The 15,714-nt window shown below is 44.5% G+C and overlaps 2 protein-coding genes across 5 annotated transcripts in view; one reads left to right on the top strand and one right to left on the bottom strand.

Moving 5' to 3' along the window:
• Positions 1 to 8,589, top strand: part of LOC116593930 (citrate synthase, mitochondrial) — a 36,966-nt gene extending 28,377 nt beyond the window's left edge. For all 4 annotated transcript variants that reach the window (XM_032348632.1, XM_032348630.1, XM_032348629.1 and 1 more), the window contains 5 exons: positions 5,319 to 5,518; positions 5,966 to 6,095; positions 6,212 to 6,313; positions 6,509 to 6,718; positions 7,037 to 8,589. In XM_032348632.1, coding sequence (XP_032204523.1) covers positions 5,319 to 5,518; positions 5,966 to 6,095; positions 6,212 to 6,313; positions 6,509 to 6,718; positions 7,037 to 7,207 — 813 coding nt within the window. In that variant the 3' untranslated portion in view covers positions 7,208 to 8,589. The remainder of the gene's footprint in view (positions 1 to 5,318; positions 5,519 to 5,965; positions 6,096 to 6,211; positions 6,314 to 6,508; positions 6,719 to 7,036) is intronic.
• A 753-nt stretch (positions 8,590 to 9,342) lies between these two features.
• Positions 9,343 to 12,592, bottom strand: COQ10A (coenzyme Q10A). The gene is made up of 5 exons (XM_032348659.1): positions 12,459 to 12,592; positions 11,768 to 11,914; positions 10,779 to 10,971; positions 10,453 to 10,554; positions 9,343 to 10,147 (listed from the first exon to the last, which is right to left on the bottom strand). The coding sequence occupies exons 1-5, from the start codon at positions 12,590 to 12,592 to the stop codon at positions 9,980 to 9,982; spliced, it is 744 nt and encodes a 247-aa protein (XP_032204550.1). The 3' UTR covers positions 9,343 to 9,979.
• Between the last annotated feature and the right edge of the window lie 3,122 nt (positions 12,593 to 15,714).

Below are 15,714 nucleotides of genomic sequence, written 5' to 3'. Positions count from 1 at the left end.
CCTTTTTCTTTTTAATGTATACCTTAAGAGGATGATTTTTAGAATGTAACATTTTTTCCATAACAGAGATCAATAGTATAGTATAATCTATTGAGTTGAAAAAGTTAGGTCTCTTGCTGAATGACCTCACTTCAGTCATGACCAGGAGATTGCTATGATGCTACCAGGTGTTTAATTATGAAATAACCTTAAGATGTTGAATACAGGGGCACCTGGGTGACTCAGTTGTTAAGCGTCTGCCTTTGGCTCAGGTCATGATCCCAGAGTCCTGGGATCAAGTCCTGCATTGGGCTCCCTGCTCAGTGGGAAGCCTGCTTCTCCCTCTCCCATTCCCCCTGCTTATGTTCCCTCTCTCACTGTGTCTGTCATATAAATAAATAAAATCTTTTAAAAAAAATGTTGAATTCAGTAAAATTTGCTAAGTAGCTGGCAGATCAAGTTTTCCTGATAATGCCACCTTTATAAATCCTATGACTGGTATACATAGGTTTTGAAGTTTTTATAAAATCACCATCCAAACACCTGAAAACTTTTGAATACATGTCTGATATTATGCTTAAATTCTTTTTAATCATTATCTGATTTAATCCTCGGAACAACCCTATGAGGTAGATGTTATTTGTTATTCTCATTTTACTGAATGGGAAAACTCAGGATTAGAGAAGTTGAGTAGCCCAAGGTCTTGCACCTAAAAGTGATAGAGACCAGATTCAAACTTGAGTTTCCCTCACTCTGGGGGCTATTCACAATTAATACTAGCTTTCTTCTTTTTCTTTGTCTCCTTAAAAATGATTGAAAGATAACTACCTGGCCAGGATTTTGGTAGCCATGGAGATGCTGGCTCACGTTGATGATTATAGTCAGCTTTGTAACCTTTATTCCAGATAGTTGTGATGTTGACATGTCTTAATTGTCTTTTTAATTCCAAGGCTTGATGAAGAATGTGTTGGTACAAATAGCTAATAGCACCTCAGTGTTAGCTTATTAAAAAATAAATAGCAGGAGTTTTCTTGTCATTTTTGTTTTGCTTTGTTTTGTGTTGATCTTTTGCATTGACCATAGTAAGGATTCCACATTGTCATACCTGATCTGATACATGTTGGTTTATAAACTTCATTCTCAGTAGTGGAAATTGACACACAATCTCCTTTATATGTCTTCTTTTTGATGTGGCCATCCATACTTTCCAAATAGTTTTGCAAGTTAGTATATATACCACAGATAACAATTTGTCTAGCCAGGATTCTGTTCTTGGCATTGTGCTAATCAATCCAGGTCTCTTAGAACTGCATATACTTGATGCATACTTCTGGAAGTAACCTCCTTCCTTGGGGGATATAAAGGAGGTGTAGTTAGTAGTATGATTGTCATATAAGTAATCTCCTGAGAACTTTAAGTGTTAGGCTGAGTATTTCTTGCTTCAAGTAGCTTTTTAACTTATTGAATCCAGCGGCACTGACAAAATTCACTATTTGATACTTTTTTAAAGTTATGTTATTTTATTTTATTTTTTTTAAGATTTTATTTATTTATTTGACAGAGAGAGATGACAAGCAGGCAGAGAGGCAGGCAGAGAGAGAGGAGGAAGCAGGCTCCCTGCTGAGCAGAGAGCCCGATGCAGGGCTCGATCCCAGGACCCTGAGATCATGACCTGAACCAAAGGCAGCGGCTTAATCCACTGAGCCACCCAGGCGCCCCTTTAAAGTTATTTTAAAAAAGAAAATGCCAAAATCCTGTCTTGTCCCTAAGGAACTTAAAATCCCTTTGAGAAGATAGAATTGAGACATAAGAGTTGAGTAAGCTATTAATATCACAGGTGGCTAGATTATATGTTTCTATTTTTTTTTTTTTTTAAAGATTTTATTTATTCATTTGACACAGAGAGATCACAAGTAGGCAGAGAGGCAGGCAGAGAGAGAGAGAGGAGGAAGCAGGCTCCCCACGGAGCAGAGAACCCGATGCGGGACTCGATCCCAGGACCCTGAGATCATGACCTGAGCCGAAGGCAGCGGCTTAACCCACTGAGCCACCCAGGCGCCCATATGTTTCTATCTTTTTTAAAAAGATTTTATTTGGGGCGCCTGATAGCTCAGTTGGTTAAGCAACTGCCTTTGGCTCAGGTCATGATCCCAGGGTCCTGGGATCGAGCCCCATGTCAGGCTACTCTGCTGCCTTGTGCTCTCTCTCTCTCTCTGTCAAGTAATTAAATAAAATAAAATTTTAAAAGATTTTATTTGGGCGCCTGGGTGGCTCAGTGGGTTAAGCCGCTGCCTTCGGCTCTGGTCATGATCTCAGGGTCCTGGGATCGAGGCCCGCATCGGGCTCTCTGCTCAGCAGGGAGCCTGCTTCCCTCTCTGTCTCTCTGCTTGCCTCTCCATCTACTTGTTATTTCTCTCTGTCAAATAAATAAATAAATCTTTAAAAAAAAAAAAGATTTTATTTATTTAATTTTAAAGATTTTATTTTTATTTATTTGACAGAGAGAGATCACAAGTAGGCAGAGAGGCAGGCAGGGTGGAGGGGAAAGCAGGCTCCCTGCTGAGCAGAGAGCCCTACATGGGGCTTGATCCCAGGACCCTGAGATCATGACCTGAGCTGAAGGCAGAGGCTTAACCCTCTGAGCCACTCAGGCACCCCAAAAGATTTTATTTTTAAGTAATCTCTATAACCAGTGTGGGGCTCAAACTTATAACCCCAAGATTAAGAGTCTTATGCTCTACCAACTGTGTTTCTCTTTTTTCTTTTTCTATGTTTCTCTTAATAAATGAACACAAGGCTATTTATCAGGTAGTCTTTTTTTTAAGTTTAAATTTCAGTTAGTTAACATACAGTATAGTATTAGTTTCAGCTTACAATATAGTGGTTCAGTACTTCTATATATCACCAGCTGCTCATTCGGGTAGTCTTCCTAAAAAAACTTGAACCTGAATCTACTCAAGCCTTTAGATCTAACTCTCAGTTTGTAGAAAATATAGTAGACAGAGGAACACGTTAAATGATATCACAGGTATATAACCAGCAAAATCTAAACTGGGAAGTTCTCCAGAATGAGTGATCCAATTTTCCATAAATAAATTGCAAAGTTTAAAAAGGGAGACAGGGTCACGTGGGCGGCTCAGTCGTTGGAGGTCTGCCTTCAGCTCGGGTCAGGATCCCAGGGTCCTGGATTTGGGCCCGGCTTCGGGCTCCCTGCTCGGCAGGAACCCTGCTTCTTCTCTCCCATTCCCCCTGCTTGTGTTCCCTCTCTCGCTGTGTCTCTGTCAAATGAATAAAATCTTTAAAAAAAAAAAAAAGGGAAAGAAAGAGCACAAGAGGGAGCTTAACATTGATTATAAAAAAGAGACTTCAGAGGGGCATCTGGGTGGCTCAGTGGGTTAAAGCCTCTGCCTTCAGCTCAGGTCATGATCCCAGGGTCCTGGGATTGAGCCCCGCATCAGGTTCTCTGCTCAGCGGGCAGCCTGCTTCCTCCTCTCTCTCTCTGCCTGCCTCTCTGTCTACTTGTGATCTGTCAAATAAATAAAATCTTAAAAAAAAGAGAGAGAGAGAGACTTCAGAGAAGCATGAGATGATTGCAATGTGGGCTGTTATCAGTCCTGAATCAAATAAATGAGGTGGAGGGCTTTATAATCAGGGAAACTTAAATACGGAGTAGATACTTAATGATATTGAGGATCTAATTTTTTTACTGTGGGATAGGGTTTTGTGATTTTTATTTATCAATAGCCTTTATCTTTTAGAGATAATATGCTTAAATATTTATGTGTTGGAATATATAATGTCTGGAATTTACTCACAGTAATTTGGGAGGGGAAAGTAAAGGTGTGATGAAACAAAAATGTCTATGAGTTAATTGTTTAAGCTACATGATGCTTATTAGCTGAGTGGGTAACTTTGGGCAAGTTACTTGACCTGGCTAAGCCCCAGTTTCTTCATTTATAAAATGAAGGATGTATTACCTTACAGGACTATTGTGAGAAAAGAAAAAAAAAAATGCAAATAACATACCACAGTGCCTATTATATAATAAGTGCTTTAAAAATGGAAGCCTTTGTTATTAACTAACAATTGAATGCCACTGTTTGACCCTTGGCATATATGGTGAATTTTCTTTGTAAGGTGGAACATAGAATTAATTGTTAAAACCTAGTGTCTTAGCTCATTCATTGAGTCATGTACTGGGAAGGATCATGATTACACATAAAAGGCTTCAAAATCTGACTTTGGGGGCGCTTGGGTAGCTTAGTCAGTTAATATCCAACTCTGGTTTTGGCTCAGGTGTCCTGATCTCAGGGTCTTGAGATCGACCCCTGCATGGGATTCCGTGCTCAGTGGAGAGTCTGCTTGAGATTCTCTCTCCCTCTCCCTTTGTCCATCCCCACCAATAAATAAATAACTCTTTTTGAAAAATCTGACTTTGGCATTTAACTGAATGCTCTGATCTTTAGTTCCCTCACCTTTAAAATAGAGGTCACTATGTGGTAAAAATTGGAAAGTTTTTTTTTTTTTTTAAGATTTTATTTATTCCTAAACTAAAAAAAAAAAAAAAAAGATTTTATTTATTTATTTGACAGAGAGAGATCACAGTAGGCAGAGAGGCAGGCAGAGAGAGAGGAAGGGAAGCAGGCTCCCTGCCGAGCAGAGAGCCCGATGCAGGACTCGATCCCAGGACCCTGAGACCATGACCTGAGCCGAAGGCAGCGGCTTAACCCACTGAGCCACCCAGGCACCCCAAAAATTGGAAATTTTTATTTAAGATTTCATTTGGGTATTTTTTAAAGATTTGGGTATTATTATTTTAAGATTTGGGTATTTTAAGATTTATTTATTTGGGGGGTAGCTTAAGCAGGGGGAGTCTAAGTCAGACACTTAAGTGATTGAGCCACCCAGGCACCCCAGAAATAATGTGGTTTATTTATTTAATATATTTATTTGACAGAGAGAACACAAGCAGGGGGAGGGGGAGAGGGAGAAACAGGCTTCTTAACGGAGCAGGGAGCCTGACATGGGGCTTGATCCCAGGACCCTGGGATCATGACCTGAGCCGAAGATAGATGGTTAACAACTGAGCCACCCAGGTGTCCCCAGAAATAATGTTTTAATATACACAAGACATACATGAGATCCTACGTGTGAATCCCTTAGTGCAGAGCCTGGATCATAAAATTATTTGATTAAATAGTTATTGTTGTTAGCCTCCATATATAATCGCTGAGCATAACACCATCAACCAATCCATGGGGGACAAAGAGCATCCTTGCCTAATTCTTTTTTTGTTGATAAATTCTTTTCTTTTTTCTCCATTTTCCTCCTCTCCTCAGTTGATTTATGAAGATTGTATGGATCTGATCGCAAAGCTACCTTGTGTTGCAGCAAAGATTTACCGGAATCTTTACCGGGAGGGCAGCAGTATTGGGGCCATTGACTCTAAGCTGGACTGGTCCCACAATTTCACCAACATGTTAGGTTATACCGATGCTCAGTTCACTGAGCTCATGCGCTTGTACCTCACCATCCACAGGTAAGCTAGACCCAGGAACCACAGCTACCAGATGCCTGGGTTGGTAGAAAATTTTAAGAAAAGCTCCCTAACATTCTCATCTTCTGGGAACAGGTGGCAGGCAACATGGAGATGGAAACTTGGCATAGGATCACACAAGGCAAAAAAGGAGTCTAGTAAAGGAAGTCCAGAGGTGTGGGGAAATTACCATAACCACGATAAGAACAAAGTAATGCTTCTAAGAAGCTTGGGAAAGGTGCTAGTTGCTGCAGTAGATGATCTTTCAGCTTTCCAGGAGCTCCCTCTTCTGGCCATTGCTGTTAAAGCTGGAGTGAGAGTGTGGGAGCTTGGCACACAGGCATCATCAACCAGTGACCTCTCCAGCTCTGTGGATTAGTGAACAAAGGCTGGTAATGAGATTGGGACTTCTCTTACCAGAGCTTTTCTCCTTTCTTACTTCCCCCACAGTGACCATGAGGGAGGCAATGTAAGTGCCCATACTAGCCACCTGGTGGGCAGTGCCCTTTCAGACCCCTACCTGTCCTTTGCAGCAGCCATGAATGGGCTAGCAGGGCCCCTGCATGGTTTGGCAAATCAGGTAAGACTCCTTTTCTTTTCCTGCTCCCTGTTTTTCTTACTCCCATGCTTCTGATCTTGGCATTCTCTCCTGGCATATGTATTGATACTATCTTATTCCCTAAACCTTACCCACAGGAAGTACTTGTTTGGTTGACACAACTACAGAAAGAAGTTGGCAAAGATGTGTCAGATGAGAAGTTACGAGACTACATATGGAACACACTGAACTCAGGACGGGTAAGCAGAGATGCTTAGCAGCTAGGAAAGAAGCCAAGACCCAAATTGTACAATTTGGAAGAATAAAGAATAGAATGAAAGAGGTCCCCTAAGTTAGAGAAGACTTCCCCCATATTTGTCTATCCTGAAGAATTTAGAAAAGATAAGAACTTCTACTTGAGAGTACAACTGGCTTTTTACCCTTGCTCTTTGCAGGTTGTCCCAGGCTATGGCCATGCGGTACTAAGGAAGACTGATCCACGATATACCTGTCAGCGAGAGTTTGCTTTGAAACACCTGCCTCATGACTCCATGTTTAAGCTGGTTGCTCAGCTGTACAAGATTGTGCCTAATGTCCTGTTGGAGCAGGGCAAGGCCAAAAATCCTTGGCCCAATGTAGATGCTCACAGTGGAGTGCTGCTCCAGGTGAGTCTTCCCTTCCCTGCATTCCCTTTAATTTGTGCCAAATGTTAATGTTCTCTGCCATGCAGAAAATCAGAGCAAGGACTAGTCAGAGCAAGGACTCATGCCTTCTTCCTTATTCTTCTGATAAAGTTGCATATGGCGGAGGGCAGGTGCAGACAAGAGGAACGGGCTGTCCTCTTTTCAGAATCCTAGTTACTGTACTTTCTCTAGTGTCATTTCTGTTGAAGGCTGAGTTGGTTAAGGTTACTATCACCTGGGACTTGTGCATGCCATTACCCCAGGGCCTTTAACAAAACTTTTTTCTCTCTTATCTTACAGTACTATGGCATGACAGAGATGAATTACTACACAGTCCTGTTTGGGGTGTCACGGGCACTGGGTGTACTGGCACAACTCATCTGGAGCCGAGCCCTAGGCTTCCCACTAGAGAGGCCCAAGTCCATGAGCACGGATGGTCTGATGAAGTTTGTGGACTCTAAGTCAGGGTAAAACTGAAGACTGGGGGAAACTATCAGAAAGTGAGGGAGCTTTAAAAAAAGTATAATTTTGTTTTGTTTCAGGGGGCTTTTTAAGACTTAAGATTAAATTGTATCTGAGGCACTGATAATAAGTTTGAGGTTAAAATATAAATTAAGACTTTAAAAGATAAAAAGTAACCCCTTCTTCCCCAGCCAGTTCCTTTCTCCTGCCTGGTGAGTTGCCCATCAACTGTAGGGTGACCAGGACTAGTGCATGTGGTATGGGTTAGGTTTGGGCCCCCCAACAAATCTACAGTGAGAATCTCGCTCTCCTTTGCCTGGGTTGAAGCTGCAGATTCTCTGCAACCACTTCAGAGCTTTTAGTTCTTCTGTCTCCAGCCCTCCAGAGGCCAGCAAATCAGGACTCTGGCCTCTTCTGTTTCCATAGGAATCATGTTGGATTGTCAGCTCTATCAAACCCCATTGCTCTCTCCCATGCACACAGACACTTCTAGCAAGACCTGTGGTTAGTCGAACATCTTTGGCACTTTTATGCTACCAGGTGACCATAAAGGCGATGGGATTCATTGTGACGGGCACCCAGTATTTGATTTTTTTAATTATCCCATGAAAATTAAGATCTAGAGTGTTCTTTCCCCACTACTTTAATACGACCCTCCTTGCAGATTTTCTGTACCTGCTGCACCTCAAGCTGAAGGTGCTCCGGACCTCCCCTTCTTGGTCCTCACTAGAGACCTCTTTCAGCAGGTTGTATATGCCACTGTCTGAGCTGTGGTCCTTCCCAGTCATTTGGCTTTATCAGTGCTTATCATGAACTGAGTTTTCACTTCCATGGAACACAAGCCACTATCTTCTGACTTTTTTCCCCCTTTATTTTAATATGCTGTGGGCCATTGAGTAAGGACTTGGGAATGACTGGCATGGTATCTTCATAGTCTGGTTCCAGGGATATGGGTACTTTCTGAGCAGGGAAATTTAAGATTGGTGGTGGTTTCCTTTGAATATCAGGTCCTGGGGCTGAGAACATTAATAATAGGCTTTCCTTCTCTTTCTCTGCTACCAGGAAATATCCCTTTATTTATCAAGTTCCTTATCCAGCCCCTTCCCCAAGAGCTCACAGTACAGTGTTTGTTTTTTAGAAGCCCCATTTGCACAGGTTTTCAGTGACTCAGAATGCTCTACTGCCTTTTCTTTAAGAAAGGATTGAAATACACTCCTACTGTGCCCCCTTCCTCTCTTGCAACTCCTGCCTGTGTTTGTGTGGATCCCTAATCCCTAGAACCACGCTGAGATGGACACATTGTCTGTATACCCCTGGGTAACTGTCAAGTCATGATCCAGACTTCAGGTTGTTCTGTATAAAATGCAAAATAAATGTTTTTATTAACAATGCTTGAGCCTGCTATTAAATAAGGCCTGTAAGAATCTCTGTTATAAAGTAAGGAATCTGACTAGCAAGATCCTAGACTAAGTGGGTTCTAAGTTATCCTATACATCCTTTATCTTTATGTGGATTTGACATTCATTTACCCTAATAAGGCAGGGTCCCTGTGAAATTTCCAAAGAAGAGTTCTGTTTTTCCTCAGGGTTTTTCCTCAGGGTTAAATGTCCTTGACCTTTAGCCCCCCATCCTTCCTAATTTTGTTGTAAGATAGAACACTGGAGGACCGAAGCTGAGACCTCACAACTGCATATGTGACTAATCGAAGGAAACTGGTGCAGCCCACTGGGTGAAAAGAACAAAACCATACCAAGGGCAGAGGAGGACTGCTAGCTCTGGATCTGAGCCACTAGAGGGCTCTGGTACTGTGTGGAATGCCTCCTCTTTGCAGTCTCTTAAGGAAGTCCTCAAAGTAAGAGGTGGTCCTAAGACCATCAGCTATATGGTAGATCTGATGCCAGATTATTCTGTCCTGAGCCTCCTGCTACAACTGACCTTCTGAAAAAGTCTATAAATAGCCAAGGGAGTGGGTACTAGGTCCTGGCTTGTAGAATGTGCTACTATAGTTAGCAGGGACACTATGTCCAAGAGGCCTTCTTGCACCTTTATTCCCCTGAGGAAGGAACCCATGACTTTCTTCTACTCTGGTATATCCACATCATTCCCCCAAGACAGTATAAAAAAGCTAAATTCATACTGTCACATTTAATTTATTGAAATTTTATAAAAACTCAGCCAAGTAGAAGAAAAAGATACAATCCAAGAGTACAATTCTCTTCAGTGCTTTTTTTCTCCTTGCCCCTGGGCACTGATGTTAAGAAAGCCCCTCACTCTCCACTAACCAGGCAGCATGGAAATATTCTTAAAGTGAGGTCATATGGATTTCAAGCTGGGGCCAGATCTCAGGCATTTCCTGAGGCGTCTTGGGCAGGCAGCAGTTATCGACCACTCAATACCTCTGTCAGAGGAAAAAGCTCAGTTTATTCATTCCCTAGAAAGTTGCTATCTTCCCCTGGTCAGATACTAAAACACCTTGACACAGGGTCCAGAGACAACCAACTGTCCTGATTATAATTCATTGTAGGTAGGCTGCAGACATCAGGCATATGGGGCTCTCAAAGTGAGCCTGACCATTTCCTTGGCATGTCTCCTTTCCATAACCTCCTGCCTTTCTGCCCCAGCATTTCCAGCCAGCTTATAACCCAATTTCTGGGGAAGTGAGAGGGAGAACATCAGTATGAACACAGACTCTTCCCTTATATTGGAGCAGGAGCCAAATGAAATAAATAAGAGAATTGGTTGGGAGGGAAACTAGAGGAGAGGCCAGGGAACAATCCTGCCTCAGGTCTGGTGCACCTCATGGAACATCAGTTCACGGGGGATGGCTGTTTCTGGACCAAACTTGGTAGCTGCCCGACGCTCAAAGGCAGCAACATTCTGCTTGACAACCTCGTCAAAAAACATGGTAGCCAGCTGGGAGTGCAGCAGAGAACGAAATTCAAAGGAAATCTGGAATAGGTAAGAGACAGACAGAAACTACTCAGGACCATGTTGGATAGTTCCTGGCCAAACACAAGGATACTTACTATTCAGTGTGTTTTCTTTCCCTCCCCCTCCAGTTCCTTAGATCCCTTCAAAAGCCCTTACTTAGGACTGAGCACAGAGTATAAGTCTGATACAATCTCAGACCTGTAGAAAGTGTCATTGACTTCGGAAAATGCTAAGTGCTAGCTATACCTAATAACTTTCATAGTACCTCTGCTCAACTCTCACAGACCAGTTGTAGCGCTCTGCTACACAGCCTCTTGACTCACCGAAAAGTCCACAGTGCAAGTTCGGGGGTAGGCAGGAATACCAGGGCTGAATCGCCAAATGGTCTCTAAGTGGTTGAAGAGCTTGGCATCAGTGCAAACAGCCTAGAAGAGGGCAGTCAGGTAAATAATATTACAGTGGGATAAAACCTATAGTAGGTAGAGGAGGGTACAAGAAAGAAACGTTTTCTTTCCCTTCTAATGTTTTTTTAGGAGAGTATTTGACACATGGAGATACAATCATTACAAAGAAGGCCAAAATAGCCCTTACATGTAAAAACGCAAGAGAACACAAAAACTTTGCTAATTTATCCCTCCCAAAGCCTCACCTTGACCATGTGAGGTTTGACCATGGAAACAGCAGAGGTATAACGTTCCACAATAGGTGGAAAGCCAACCTCTAACTGGGCCTTCAGGTGACCTTTACGGCTAGATACCACCAAGGACTTCTTACACCAGGGCACAAACTCACGATACTCCTGGACATTGGACACCACTTCAAACATCTCCTGCATTGAGTACCTAATGGAAGGAATCAGAGAGAGGCCAAGGGATTGCCACCTGGGTCAGGTTCCTCCTTGCCCTAATTGCCCTCCCCCCTACCCATGCCTTTGCCCATCAACCATTCACCTTCAAGAACTAGAGATCCCAAAGAAGCCCAGATGAATGACTTCCCAAAAACAAACATGGAAATTTCCATGATGTTAAAATTATGTTTTGCAGTTCACAGAATGCTTTTGTATTTATTATCTATTTTGATCCTAACAGAGATCATTTAGGAGGAACAGAGGCTATCAATTTTACTGGTGATCACACAAGAACTCAGAACCTAGCTCTACAACTTTCCAAAAATGTAGCCCTAAGTAAACTACCTGTGCCTCTGTTTTCTCATCCCTAAATCAGAGTTAATAATAGTACCTGATTCATGGGTTTTTAGAGAGGATCAAATGAGAAAACCTACCTAAAACATTGGAGTAGTCTAACTACTAGCAGTAGCAAGTGCTCAATTAAGTGTTAGTATTATATCTTGCCCAAAATACATTTAAAAGGTCGGCAGAGAAATAATACTCTGTTGTCTTATATTGTCCAAATCTAATCCCGTTTCACTTAATGCATATGCAGTACAACCAAGAAGAGGGAAATTAAGGTTGGAAGGCTGGCAGAGAAGGATAAAGGATCAGTAATAATAGCTTGGGAAAGAGATGGCCAGGGATGAATCTTGCTCACTATTGCTACCTTTACACTCTAGCTTGGATTTAATCATTTGTCTGGGGAGGAAGGGAATATGGAAGAATGTTGGACAGGGAAGGATGCTCACCCCATGATCCTACGCTCAGAGTAAGCTTTTCGCTTGTTGGTGAAGGGGGCAGCAAAGCCCATGAAGGAGCGCGTAGGAGGTAAGCCAACCTCGGCCCCCAAGACCTGGGCAGCCCGGGGCAAGAAAAGGCTGCAAGACATCAGAAATCTACGGACAAAAGGAAAGGAGAGAGGACGTCAAGATTCTTTGTATTCTTCAACCATTCCCAGGGGAAGGGGAAAGGGGGCGGGGGTACATCCCAGAGGAAGGTCATACGAACAAACAAGCGTTTTCCCCAGCACCTGCTGCAGCCCGACAGGCTCCCTTGCCAGGCAGTCACGAGTGCGAAAGGTCGAGGGCGGCTGAGGACAGTGCCGGGGGAGGAGACGGGGAAAAGTGGGGTGCATGCGAAGCGTAGTTGCCTTGGAGTGTGGGCTACGATACTGTTAAAAGCTAGGACTCAGAAAGTATCCCAGTCTCTGGGGCCTTGCCAAGCCGGGCGTTGCCAGGGCTCCCGCGAGGGGCACGTAGTGATTGGGCACCCATCCCGGGTACTTCCCCTTTCCCCAAAGCTCTATATGAGACCCATAGGTAAGACCGCTGCCGCCCCACGCCGCGCCCGCACCCCAGGGTTGCAAGCCTCCGCGGTGGAACTTGGGGCCTCGGGGCGACCCCCTTGCCAGCCGCGCAGACGCTTGCACCTCCCTCTCACCTCATTGGTCGCGGCGGTCGCGGAGGGCCCGGGGGAGGAGCCGGGCGCGTGCCCGGGGGAAGCGTGAAGCCGCAGCAACGCTGGGCCGCTGCGCGCGTCCCGGCTGGGAGCCGCCGCGCACCCGCCGAAGCCATGCGCGGGACCGAACCTCCCTTGCTCTCTGGGCTCTGACCCCCGCTGCGCCCTCCTCACTCTGGAGGAAAAGAGGCAGGAAGCCGCCGCCGGGCGGGCTCAGGGTCCCCGAGAACAGGAGCGCCTCGGGGCTGCAGCTCCTCTCGCCCTGCTCCCGCCCGGGCGGCGGGGTAGCCTAGAACTGAAGCCGCGACCGCTGCTCCCACAGCTCCCAGTACCCCCACGTCACGCCGTTGCCATGGCTCGGAACTGGGAGAGGGAGGAAGGAAGGGGACAACGCGGCCTTTCGGGAGATGTAGTTTCACACCTCTAGCGATAAAGGGCGCAGGAGTGAGTGTATGAGAAGCTTCAGAGATGACCGGGAGGAACGGAGTCGCGTGGCAAACTGCTTGGCGAGTCTGTGGTCACGGAATTGATACATAAGCAGAACAGAAGCGACTTCGTGGGCGCGTCATCGTCAGACATCTGTTGATCTTCTGAACGTCTCTTTTAGAGCCATTATTATTATTATTATTATTATTATTTTATTTCAAAGACAGAGATTACAAGTAGGCAGACAGGCAGGCAGAGAGAGGAGGAAGCAGGCTCCTTGCTGAGCAGACAGCCTGATGTGGGGCTGGAACCCATGACCCTGGGATCATGACCTGATCCGAAGGCAGAGGCTTTAACCCACTGAGCCACCCAGGCTCCCCTAGAGCCCTTATTATATTCTTCCTCGTTCATGAGTATAATTTCTGTTAATCTTTGTAGCCTCTATAGTGCCTGGTACTATGCTGTACATCTTTGTGAAAGGAAATTAATCTTCCGACCTCTGGGCTAAGGTTTTGCACAATTTTTTCTTTTGATATTGATAGAAAGAAGGGGGGAGGGGAAGAACAAGATTTAATTTTAGGGGAGAAAACCCTCTTTGTCTGGAAGTGTGCACCTGAAGGGTGCGACCTCAGGGCGGGAACCCAGGCAAAGAAATATCACTGTATTGGGGCGCCTGGGTGGCTCAGTGGGTTAAGCCGCTGCCTTCGGCTCAGGTCATGATCTCAGGGTCCTGGGATCGAGTCCCGCTTCGGCCTCTGTGCTCAGCAGGGAGCCTGCTTCCTCCTCTCTCTCTCTCTCTCTCTCTCTCTCTGCCTGCCTGTCTGCCTACTTGTGATCTCTCTCTGTCAAATAAATAAATAAAATCTTTTTTTTTTAAAGATTTATTTATTTATTTGACAGAGAGAGATCACAAGTAGGCAGAGAGGCAGGCAGAGAGAGAGAGGAGGAAGCAGGCTCCCTGCTGAGCAGAGAGCCCGATGCGGGACTCGATCCCAGGACCCTGAGATCATGACCTGAGCCGAAGGCAGCGGCTCAACCCACTGAGCCACCCAGGCGCCCTAAATAAATAAAATCTTAAAAAAAAAAAAAAAAAAAAAGAAATATCACTGTACTGCTTTCCATCCTGATACAAGTAGGGAAAACAATGCTCCTGATAAAAATGGGAAAAACAAAAGGAAAATAAAAAGAGGGAGATTGGATCTAGATGGGTGCAAAAGTAATTGAAATTCTCCACACATTTTAAGAATGGCGCTGCCTAAGGCGCCTGGGCGATTCTGTTGGTAAAGGGTCTGCCCTTGTCTTAGGTCATGATCCCAGGGTCCTGGGATAGAGACCCTCCAGGAGTCAGACTACCTGCTGAGCAGGGAGTGTGCTTTTCCCTCTACCCCTGTGTGTGATCCCTCTCTATCTCTCAAGTAAATAAATAAAATCTTATTTATTTTTATTTTTATTTTTTTTAAGATTTTATTTATTTATCAGTGGGAGAGAGGGGGAGAGAGCGAGCACAGGCAGACAGAATGGCAGGCAGAGGCAGAGGGAGGAGCAGGCTCCCCGCCAAGCAAGGAGCCCGACGCGGGACTCGATCCCAGAACGCCAGGATCACGACCTGAGCCGAAGGCAGCTGCCCAACCAACTGAGCCACCCAGGCGTCCCAATAAAATCTTATTTTTTAAAAAAGATTTTATTTATTTATTTGTTCAGAGAGAGAAAGAGAGCACGCACAAGCAGGCAGAGGTGGAGAGAGAAGCAGGCTCCCTGCGGAGAAAGGAACCTGATGTGGGACTCGATGCCAGGATCCTGGGATCATGTCCTGAACTGAATATAGCAGCTTAACCGACAGAGACAACCAGGCATCCTGAAAATCTTATTTTTTAAAAAGACTTTATTTTTATTTTATTCACTAGAAACAGAGAGGCCGTGGGAGAAGCAGCCTCCCTGAGGCTGGCCGCTGAGCTGGGAGCCTGATCCTAGGACTCCATCCTAGGACCCTGGGATCATGACCTGAGCCCAAGGCAGATGTTTAACTGACTAGGCCACCCAGGCTTGCCAAACAAATAAAATATTTTTTTAAGATTTTATTTGACAGAGATCACAAGTAGGCAGAGAGACAGGCAGAGAGAGGGGAGGAGGCAGACTCCTGGCTGAGCAGAGAGCCCGATGTGGGGCTTGATCCCAGGACCCTGGGACCATGACTTTAGCCAAAGGCAGAGGCTTTAACCCACTAAGCCACCCAGGCGCCCCTAAACAAATAAAATCTTTAAAAAAAAAAAAAAAAAGAAAGAAAAGAAAAGAATGGTGGTGCTTGGTTATGAACCCTTTCTCTGTTTTTGTTCTAAACCTTTGGTCACATTTCCACACTCAGGAAAGTTTTGTCTAAAATAATGTGTAGTGGGCGCCTGGGTGGCTCAGTGGGTTAAGCCGCTGCCTTCGGCTCAGGTCATGATCTCAGGGTCCTGGGATCGAGTCCCGCATCAGGCTCTCTGCTCAGCAGGGAGCCTGCTTCCTTCTCTCTCTCTCTCTGCCTGCCTCTCAGTGTACTTGTAATTTCTCTCTGTCAAATAAATAAATAAAATCTTTAAAAAAATAAAAAATAAAAAAAAAATAAAATAATGTGTAGAAAGGGGAAGAAGGATGAAGTAATTAAAGACTATGTCGCGTTTGGGGTCTAACTGATGTGGAAGAGAAACAGCTTCTCTAGAAACAGGGGCCTGGAAACAGAAGTCCTCCATCTCCCCACTAATGAGATTGGGATTAATTTTGGGATTTCCATTGGATATGGATTAATTTTTTTTAAAGATTTTATTTTTTAGGG

Source organism: Mustela erminea, chromosome 6 (genome assembly GCF_009829155.1).
Source record: "Mustela erminea isolate mMusErm1 chromosome 6, mMusErm1.Pri, whole genome shotgun sequence".
In the NCBI taxonomy this organism is placed as follows: Eukaryota; Metazoa; Chordata; class Mammalia; order Carnivora; family Mustelidae; genus Mustela; species Mustela erminea.
This window is presented reverse-complemented; position numbering and strand designations above follow the sequence as displayed.